The sequence below is a fragment of the Apteryx mantelli genome, chromosome 2, assembly GCF_036417845.1.
Source record: "Apteryx mantelli isolate bAptMan1 chromosome 2, bAptMan1.hap1, whole genome shotgun sequence".
NCBI lineage: Eukaryota > Metazoa > Chordata > Aves > Apterygiformes > Apterygidae > Apteryx > Apteryx mantelli.
In genome coordinates, this window is record NC_089979.1 from 172,587,120 (window position 1) to 172,597,362 (window position 10,243).

The 10,243-nt window shown below is 70.2% G+C and overlaps 1 protein-coding gene across 2 annotated transcripts; it reads right to left on the bottom strand.

The window, feature by feature from the left end:
* Positions 1–238: 238 nt before the first annotated feature.
* On the bottom strand, positions 239–4,942 carry LOC106496052 (zinc finger protein 300-like). Of its 2 annotated transcripts, none has more exons than XM_067292127.1 (3): positions 4,669–4,942; positions 2,521–3,364; positions 239–1,509 (listed from the first exon to the last, which is right to left on the bottom strand). In XM_067292127.1, exons 2-3 carry the CDS (start codon positions 3,327–3,329, stop codon positions 1,503–1,505), a joined length of 816 nt encoding a protein of 271 aa, XP_067148228.1. In that variant the 5' UTR covers positions 3,330–3,364; positions 4,669–4,942; the 3' UTR covers positions 239–1,502. The 2 variants fall into 2 exon arrangements, with proteins under 2 accessions (XP_067148228.1, XP_067148227.1); XM_067292126.1 differs by lacking the exon at positions 4,669–4,942 and adding an exon at positions 4,432–4,509.
* Between the last annotated feature and the right edge of the window lie 5,301 nt (positions 4,943–10,243).

Here is a 10,243-nt window from a genome sequence, read left to right on the forward strand (position 1 = left end):
TTGCTTCGCCCCGCTCTGCTTGCCCTTGCGCCCGGAGAGCCCCTGCGAGGGCCCCGGCCGACGGTCGAGACCAAGCGTCCTCCGCAGGAGCACGGGCTGGACCGAGGCACCGCGCAAAGGAGCGGCACGAAGAGCGCCGCCGGCACGGGCTGCGGCGGTGCCGCGGGATGCGGGCTGTTACGTCGCCACAGTCAAGCCTGGAGGACCCAGGTGCGAGGACTCTGTTCTGCAGGGTGCTGAGCACGTACTAAACTTCACACACATGCAAACGGGCGTCCGTGCAAGAGCTGAGCACGCTCTGCGTTGCTGCCCCCGGCTTCCCCGCTCGGGGCTTTGCAAGAGGGAGTCCTGTCCCAGCTCCCTCAGGAGTCAGCAGGGACCGGGATATTTCCGTCACTGGGAGCTGGGCGGCCACAGGCAGCCGCTCTTCGGACTCATCGGCCAGGCAAAATCCGTCCTAGTGTTGCCTCTCCAAGAGGAAGGCTCTTCCCTGCTCTTCCTCCCGATTTACGGCGTCGTCCCGTGCGCCGGGAGCCCAGCACCAAGCACAGCTAGTGAGAAGCCCCAGCGGCCAACGCGGCGCGGGAGAGAAAGGAAAACCAACCAGTCCGGCTTCATTCCCCGAGCGAGCAGTGCGAAATGCAAAGCACTGGTTAACAGCACAAAGCGACGACACGACGGAGGAAGCTGATTTTCCACCGCAGGCGACACAGGTATAGGAGCAGCCCAGGCGACCGGGCTCCGAGCTTTACGCTGACGATACACGATGCACGTAACCTTCCTTCTCCTCCGCCTCTCCGGGAGAAACCCATCCACGTCCCCTCATCTACGCACACCGCAAATCCCGCCGCCTTTCAAAGCATTAACCGAACCTCCCCGGGTGCCGGGCGCAGAACCGAAACACGCAGCGGAGCGGACCGGGCGAGAGCGGCACGCCACCGCGCGACTCCCCCGGGCTGCGAAGGGTGAAGAAGGACCGAGGCGAGATTTCCAGCCCCGCCGGTCGCACGTGCCACGTCCCTCCTGCACGGCCTCTTCCCATTTCCCCCTGCCGCTGCCCGTGCCGCAGGGCAGGCTCGGGAGGCTGCCGCGCGGGGATGCTCACCGGCCGCCTTCAGGACGTCCTTCGGCCAGCTTTTCACCCAAAAAACCCCAAAAACTTACCTCTGCCCGGAGCCCGGGAGAGCCTGCCTCTCCGCAGCGGGTGTGCAGCCGCCCTACCTCGCCGCGGTCCCTCCTCCGGGCCGGAGCCGCTGGTGGTTTGGAAGCAGTCTCTACTCTCAGGCTTGGGGTTTTATTTTATTTTTATTTTGCGCGATTTCCGTGCTGTTCGGGGCTTTCTCCACACACGTGGCACGAGGCTCTGCTCCCTCTCCTTCGCGCCCCTCTCCCCAGCGGGGCTCACGGCAGGCGCCGTGCGGCGGCGGAGCCCTTTCCCTGCAAAACGCACCGACGTTCCTCATGGCTCACGAGCTCCGGCTTCCCTCTCGCCTTCCTAGTCGTCATTCCCTGGGTGAACAAGCAGAGGCAGAGATTAACCCGTGCACACGCGGGCAGTGCAGCGCAGACGGGGACGGCGCGGAGGAGAGCGGGGCTTTCCAGCCTGGACTGGGGCAGCATCAGCCCGGGTAGGGAGCGAGCGCGCAGGGCGGATCTCCCTCCTCATCCTCCTCTGCTGCCGCCGAAGCCAGCTCCGCGCCCAGAGGAGCGGGGGCCACCTCCAGCCACGCCGCAGGGCGCTGAGCCCAGGGCGCTTTCACCCGCAGGCCCCGGTTGCGCCGCACTGCAACGCTCCGGCGCCCGGACATGGGGAAGAAATTCCTCTTTAGGGAACAACTGGGTTTCCAGGGGCGGCGCATCGCTCGCGACTCCTCCTTAAAGCCCACAGGGGCAACAGGCATCCCGCAGAGACAAGAACCAGGCTGTAAAGGTCTAATCCAAGCAGCTGGGAGGGCACCGGAGGTACTCGGCGCCGTGCAGGATCGGCCTCGTGATGGTCAGGAGAGAAACTCTAGCAGGAGAAAGACCCGAGGGGACTGGGCGAGGAACACGGCAGGAGGCCAGGGGGAACTTCCCGGGCAAAGACGGGACTGATTTTGCCCCGTCACATCGGGCACGTCTGCGTGCACGGCAGGGCTGAGCTGTACACCGGGAAGAGACGTGTCCGAGGCCTCCCGCGCCGCTCCGGTGGGGCTGTCACGTGCCTCCAGACTAAATGACTAAAGACCTAAAATTCCCCCAAGATTGAATTTCCAACGGCAGGAGACAAGAGGGAGCAGGGGAGCCCGGCGGTACCCTACCGCCTAGAGGAGAGGCCTCGGGTGGGACGGGCTGCGGGGAGGGGGAGTCCCGAAAGCAGGGCAGGAGATCGGTCTGGACACCACGGGGTTTGCAACCGGCCGGGTGGGACCCGACCGCCAGAAGGTCCGCGCGATGCGCCCGTGCCCGGCTCACGCAGCCAACGGGCCGTCCAGAAGCCCCCGTTCGGGCAGGGGCGGCGGGGCGCGCGCGAGGGCTCACGTGAGGGTCTTCTCTGCGGCGTGGGTCCTCTGGTGCGTGGTGAGGTTGACCTTCTGCGCGAAGCTCTTGCCGCACTGGGCGCAGGCGAAGGGGGTCTCGCCCGTGTGCGTGCGCTGGTGGATCTTCAGGGAGCCCTTCTGGCTGAAGGTCTTCCCGCAGCGAGGGCAGGCGAAGGGCCGCTCTCCCGTGTGGGTCCGCTGGTGCGTGGCCAGGCTGCTCTTGCAGCTGAAGCCCTTGCCGCACTCGGCGCAGGCGAAGGGGCTGCCCGCCGCCCCGAGGCCGCGGCTCTCCTCATGCGCCTCCGGCCGCGGCGACCGGCTGCAGGCGGGGGCGTCCGCGGCGGCCACGCGCGGCCGGTCCTCGGCGTGGGTGCGCTGGTGGTTGAGGAGGAAGCGCTGCTCCCGGAAGCGCTTCCCGCACTGCCCGCAGGAGAAGGGCTTCTCGCCGCTGTGGATGCGCTGGTGGGTGAGCAGGTTCTGCTTGAGGCTGAAGCTCTTCTGGCAGACGCCGCACTGGTAGGGGCGCTCGCCGGTGTGGATGCGCTGGTGGATGATGAGGTTGTGCTTGAGGCTGAAGCCCTTGCCGCACTCGGCGCAGATGAAGGCGCGCTCGCCGGCGTGGTGCTTCTGGTGCCGGGTGAGGCTGGGCTGCTGGCCGAAGCATTCCCCGCACAGGATGCACTTGAACTCCTTCTCCGCCTCCTCCTCCGCCTGGCTGTGGATCACCAGCACCTTCTCCTCCCCGAAGCTCTCCTCGCCGCCGGGGAAGGCGAAGGGGTTCTCGCCCGTGGGCGAGGCCAGGTCAGTCATGGGCGCCCGCTGTCCGGCTCACGGCACCCGCATTCCTGGGGGGGCACAGACAGAGCCGGCTTGAACCCGCGCGCCGCCGCGGCGGGGCTGTCCCGTCCCGTCCCATCCCATCCCATCCCATCCCATCCCGTCCCGCCACGCCGCCTTCCCCAGCGCCCAGCCCCAGGCTCTGGGAACTGGTCGGACCGGCAGGCGCCGGGGCTGGCGCGGGACGGCGCAGCGCTGACGTCCGCGGGGCGCTCCCCGCCTCGCCGCCTACCCCTCCGCAAGGCCCTTTCCTCCGAGCGGCCCCGGGGTCTGCACCGGCGGGACCCGGCCCGGGGAGCGTTTAAGGGGCCGCTGCTGCACGACGCGGGGCAGGGCCGCGCTGCCGGCGGGGAAGCAAAACGAGGAAGGCGCCGGGGCCCCGGCTCAACCGCAGAGGAAGCGCGAACACGTGCCGGGCCATTAGTCAAGCCCGATGCCGGCCCGGGGGGGCCCTCGTGGCTCGGCGGCGAACCCGCGCCCGCCGCGTGCCCGCCGCCCCCCAGCGATCGCTCCCCACCGGGGGGGGGCAGCCACCCAGCCGCACTTCCCCCTCCCCACTGGGGGCGGCCCAGGGCTGAGACCGCTCCCTGTCGTCACACCAGTGACCCCCGTTCAGCTCCACGCTGCCAGCGAGACGGGGCGGGGGGGGGGGGGGGGGCTGGACTCGGGCGGCTGCGGGCCCCGTGCTGGCTCCGGCCGGGGGCACTTTCGCAAGGGGCAGCGCCCGGGGAGGGGGGGGAGCGCGGCCCCGGGACCCCCCCGTCCCCGTCCCCCCGCTCCGCCGCATCCCCCGCGGGGCAGCGCCCGGGACGGAACCGGGATGCGCCGCATTGCGCCTCGCCACCGCCGCCGCCGCCGCCGCCGCCGCCGCTGCACCACCCCCGGCGCCGGGCCGCGCCAGCGCCGCCGAACCGAGCCGAACCGGGGCCCGCAGAACCGGGGCCCGCAGAACCGGGCCGAGCCGCACCAGCCGCGCCGAACCGGGCCGCGCCGCGCCGTCTCCCGCAGAGCCGGGCCGCAGCAGCCCCCGCAGAGCCGCGCCGGGCCGGGAACCCCCCCGCGCAGCCGCCCCTACCTGCCCCGGCGCCGGGCGAGCGCGGCGCATCCCCGAGCCGCGTGTGACCGCGGCGCTTCCTGCTGCCGGGAGGGGCCGCGACCGCCCCCGGCACGGACCTGCCCAGCGCGGAGCCGCGTTCCCCCCCCCCCGCCCCCCCTTCTCCCCGGCCCCGCTGCCCCGGGGCGCAACGGGGGGGGGGGGGGGCACCGGGATGGGGCCACCCGCCGCCCGCCCGCCCGCCCGGCGCTCGCTCACCCGCCCGGCGCCGCTGCCAGGAGCCTTCCTCGCCCGCCCGCTCCAGCCGCGGCTCTTTGTAGCCCTCCTGGCTCCTCCTGCCCGGCTGACGCACAGGCACAAGCCACTTGTTCCTTCCCTTTCGCCGGCGCTGGCTCGCCCCGGCTCCTGCCTCGGCTTGTTCCTCCAGCCCGGCTCTGCCCGCCGGCTCCGGCCTCGTGCTCGCCAGCCCCCAGCACCCCGGCACCCCGGGCGGCTCTGGCTAAAGGATGCTGCGTCCCCCCCTGGCTGCGCCGCAGGACAGCGGAGCCTTGCTCCGGCCTGTGGATGCTGGGGGGGATCCCGGGCAGTGTCGCCCCGGCGCTCCCGAGGATGCGCCCGGAGCAGGGCTGGGGCCTGCGCCCGGACCCCGCGGGCTCTGCGTCTTCGGGCCAGGGCCGAGCACGCCGTCCGCGCCTGCAAAGGGACGAGGTTTGCACCCCGAGCGAAGGACGTGCCCCCCGACCGAGGGGCCGTGGACATCCCCCTGCCCCGAGCCTCCAGCCCACGGAGCCCCAAACCAGCCCGACTGGCCTAGCTGCATGTGCGGGGACTGCAGCTCTCCGCAGGAGCGAGCATTTCTCGCCTGGTGGAAAGGAGAGCTCTGAGGGCCCAGACGTGCGGAAAACAAAGGCTTTTTACACATCGCAACCTGAGCTGCTGGGAGCCGAAAACAAAGGGTTTTGCAGGAGCTTCTGCAGGCTGCTGGGAGCTGTAGTCCTCCCAGAGCGGCAGCCCAGGGCTGGGCTGGGCACGGCGGTGGTCATGCCGAGGTCACGGGCTCCCCCAGCAGAGCCAGGATTTGCTTCCAGGCAAGAACAACCGAAGCCCCCCCTAGTCCCACGCCGAGAGCCCCTTCCGCCCTCTGCGGCAGCCCCCGGCCGCTCCGTGCGCTCGTGCCGAGACGAGCCCTGGCTCTCCCCCCTGCGAGGGCGGAGGGAGGGGACGGCGTGCGCAGCAGAGGGGGGTCTCGCAGCCTGCTGCCGAGGCTCGGCGCACCCGGCCGCGGCTCCGAATGCCCATGCGGAGCCGGTGCATGGGGAGGAGACCCCCCCGCCCCCCCCCCCCCCGGTGCTGTCCGTGGAGCAGCACGCACGGAGCTGCCACCGCGGCTGCAAAGGGAGGGAGGGGATGGGGGACCCTGGTCCGGCACACAGCGCCGTCCCCGCAGCTGCAATCGCGTTGGCTCCAGCATTAGTAAATCCGTGAGCCGCGAGCTGCTGACTCATCCCAGCCCATGTGGGAGGAATAACATCTCCCAGGCCTGGAACGGCTCCGCAAGGCTCGTGCTCACGTGAAGGGCGCGGGCCTCAAGCAGGAGCGGGGGCACCGGTGCCTCCGAGCCTCCCCCCCCTGCGCGGGAGGGCTTTCCCCGGCACACCTGCCCTGCCGCCCGCTCCGGCGTGCGCCCGCTCTGCGCCCCTTCCCCGGCGTGCTGCGGGCACCGGCACGTCCACGCCGCGGGGACGCCACGCTGGGACGGCCCTCGCTTGGTGGCCCGGCGGAGGAGGGATGCCCCCCCGGCTTTTACCACCCGCCAGGCAGACGGAGAGCGATCCGAGGGGAGATGGGGCTAGCAGAGACAGCCAGGAGCGCACGCCGTGTCGCTGCGCGCGGGGACAGTGCCAGGGCAGGAGGGACCCCGTGCACGGAGCAAAGCCCCTGCCGGTTCATGGGGTGAACACCGGAGAGCAGCAAGGCCTCCCGCCCTGGCTGGGGACCCCGGGAAGGGCTGGCTCCTCTCCTTCGCCCCCAGCCGTGCCGGGGGCCGGTTCTGCAACGTGGTCGCTTTAGGCTGCACCTCCAGCAGCTGAACCCAACCGCCGGACACAGGGAAAAGTCGTGCGCGTGAAAGCAGAGCGTTGCAATGGCCTCTGCGGGTGCACCCGCACTGCACCCCCAGGGCCACTCTGGGGACCCGGCTGTCTGCAGGCACGAACCGGAGCACAGCGGGAAAAGCCCCTGCTGAGGTTCGCACACAGGTTCCCTCCGCCGAGCCATAACCGGAGCATCACGCGGGTCAGCGAGCGGCCGCAGCAGGCTGCACGGTAAGTGCCGAAAGCGCACGGGAGAGGCGCACGATGTGATGTACAACACATGGTGTCTCCATCAAAGGAAGGAGACCAGCAAAATGCAAAAAAAAAACCCTCTCATCCCACTCCACCGCCTCCCTCTGCTCCAGTTTTCCAGGTGCTGCTGGATGAGGCTGGTGGGAAGCTGCGGCCGGACAGCGCTCGAGCATGAGTCACCAGCCAGTCTCGGGAGCACGGGGAGGGACGTATTTCGGTGGCTGACCACGACGCAAAGTCGGGCCGAGCAGCGGTGGGAGCAGAACGGGGCAGCTCTGCTCCGACTCAGCCCCCCGGTCTGCGGAGTTGGCGCCAGCCTGGATTTCCCTCTCTCCATCCGGGGGGATTTCCCTCTCTCCGACTGCGGGACCGGGCGGCTGGGCGCCCTCTCCGTGCTGGGGGGCAGCGGTGCGTGCAGGGTCCAGGCTCACAGACCCCCACCTGCCCCGGGAACGGGCTGCGGCTGCGCACGGCAGGCAAATTGCCCCAGCTGCCGGAGCCCGGCGGGACGCGGGGAGCTGGCAGTGCCCACAGGAGCATCCAGATCCCGCACGGTGCTGGTGGTGCCGACTGCTGCGGCGGTCCCATCCGCGGCGACAGGAGGGCACCGGGGCACCGGCCACGCTTACCGGAGCACAGCGCGGACCCCTCGGCATCCCGAGTCTCCGCCGGGAACTTGCCTGCCCTTGCCGCTGCCCTTCCAGCTGCCTCTGGACACCGCCGCGAGCGCCTCCAGCCTGTAACAAACCCCGTCCCCGTGCGAACCGGCGCGTCCTTGGAGAGGTTAAAGCACTAGCACGGGCCCGGCGCAGCAAGAGCCTCCCATCGCCCTCGGCAGGGCTGGGTGAGGAGCAGGCGCTGGGCGCGATCGCTGCTGAGCGGCGCACGCAGGCCGCGGCTTGCCGCCGCTCCGCACGGAGCGCGCCGTGCTTGGCGGCGCGGTGGGTTGGGACACCCGTCTGCAGAGATCGCTATCGCCGCGTTGCCCGGACCTGCCCAAGCCGGGCGGCGACGGCAGCCCTGTCCACGCCTGCGTTCCCGCAGCCTCTGCCGAAACGTCCTCTGGCTTCGGCAGCCCACGGCTTGGACCCGGCGCGGTGGGACGGACGGACGGATGGGTCAGGGCGCTTCCCGCAACAGCCGGCAGCACCCGGGCTGCTCCCGCTGTCGAGGGAGACGACCCTTCGCTCGGGGAGCTCCCGAAACACCAGCTTCCCCCTGCGGGACCCGCGATGGCTCCAGCCCCTCCGCCGCGGCCGCGTGCCCGGTGCTCGCCAGCCCCTGCAGCACCGGGAACGGTTCCGGGGGGGCAGAAACCTGCCTGGAAAGGTGGGAAGCACCGGGGGGGGGGTCTGTGCTGGGAGCCTGGGGCAGGAATCCCCCCCCGCACGGCTCCATCCGCTGCGGAGAGAGAGCGTGGCCGAGGACGGTGACTCTTCAGCGGGGAATTCCTCTCTCCGAGGAGTTAATGGGCCGTGGAGGTAGAGGGATGTTATCCATGACGAGGCCTGATGCAACGTCGGTCCCCGATGCAATCCCGGTGCCATGAGCCCTCCCAGGCGCGGCAGGGACGCCGCTGCCCTTGCAAACCGAAGCCAGCTCGCCCCCGAGGGGCTCACTTCGCCCAGAGCCCTCCCGGTGCCCACGTGTGCCGACGGGAAGGGAAGGAGCCCCCAGCGCCGGCTCTGGTCCCTCGGCTGCGCTGGTGCCCACGTGGGCCGGGCTGGGCGGTCTGGCGGCTCCTTTTCCCTGCCGGAGACTCCGCTGTGTCCCATCGCCGCAGCACGGGTGAGACGGGCACACGGCCCCGATTGCCGGGACCGCACGGCCCCGAGCGGAGCGGCGCCCCGGGGCTTCCTGCGCCGACCGTGCGCACCGCAGCCGCGAGGGCCACACAGCCTCCACGTTTTCCTGCAAACTCATTCCCTTTTCCCAGCCTCCCAGTGTCACTGGGTGCATCCTGCCTCCGGCATCAGCAGAAAGGAACAAAGAGCTCTTTTTCCGGACCAGCCATTTTATCACCACCCCTTTCCTCCCCCGGCATCTGCCTCCTCTCCAACCAGCTCTGCGTGTTTGCATCCCCCCCCGGCCTCTCCCCGCCGGCACTCGGCCCCTCGCAGCCCCCTGCTCCTCCGCGCCCCGACCCTGCTCAGCCGCAGCCGTGGGGCTGCCGCGGCTCCCGGCGGGGCTGGTCCTGAGGAGAGGGGCCAAGCGCGGTGCCCCTCGGGCTCTGCCCACGGGCGGCCCCGGCTGCTCCTTGCGCTGGGTTTGCAAAAGCCGGAGAGCATCAGCCTGCTCTGCCCGGCTGCGGGATGCCGTGACCTGGCTTGGCACCGCAGCGAGGGACGGACGGGTGGCGGAGCTCTAGCGGGCAGGGGTTGGGGACGGTCCCTTCGCCGTGCTGCCCCAGCGGCTGGGCAGGGGCCCCGAGCGCACAGGGACCGTGGACCAGGGCTGGAAACGCTCTCGCGAGACCCTCGCCACGTGCGGAGGGGCTCCGGGTGTCCCCCGGAAAGCGCGCACAGGTCGCAGAGGTGCTGCAGGGGAAACCCGGCTGGGTGCTCCCCGCGGGGTGGGAGCACGTCGCCGGCACCGTGCCCGTCGCCCATGCTGCAGGACGGGGCTCTCCTGCCTCTCCTCCCGACGCCCGCAGGAGCCGAGTGCCCGCGTGCCGGGCTGCACAGCACCAGCGCGCCCTGCACAGCTAAACGCGTGCGCGTGTCCCGGCTGGCAGGATGCGTGCCGCCAAACCCGGGCAGACCATTGCGCCCGAGCTCCCCCGTAAGCTCAGCATCTCTGCTGTGGCAGGGAGCAGCTGGGAGCCTGGGGAAGAGCCACGGGGAGAGCGGCGAAGGCCCCCAGGATCCTGCACCCATCTGAAACTTGCAGAAATTAAAGGACTGGAGGATTTTCTGTTTACGCCCGGGGTTGTCTGACGGGTGAAAGAAAGCAGCAGAATTCAGGGAGAGGCAGAGAGCCACCGTGGCCGAGGTGGTGGGAACAGCTCTTCTGGCCCTAAAAAGCTCTACGAGTCCAAGTTTCCCACCAGTTTTGCTGACAGTCCTGCACATTTTTCCTTTTACTATTAGAGGTTTTTGCTAGGAGATGCAAAAAGTCACGACTGCTTCTGCAAGCAGCTTTGCAGTAGCACAACTATAAATTAAACCGCGACGAAACAAGGCAAGCAAAGCGCGCAGGGGATGAATGACCCGCACGGCAGCTCTTCCCTTCCTGCGCGCAATTGTGCGGAGCCGGGAGCTTTGGGCTGTGTATTTGGAGTGATGCTGGTGAAGCCTGAGGAGAGGCCACAGGGTTTTCAGCACGGAAGGGATCGACCCCAACGATGCTCCTCTGCACCGGGAGGCGGGGGACACCCGAGGCCCCCCCGGCCCTCGTCTGCCAGCAGCCTGGTCTGCAACCGAGAGGCAGCGGCCCGGGAGCCAGGCAGCCTGCAGAGCCGGAGCGTGCCTGGTTCCCGGCAGCCGCGC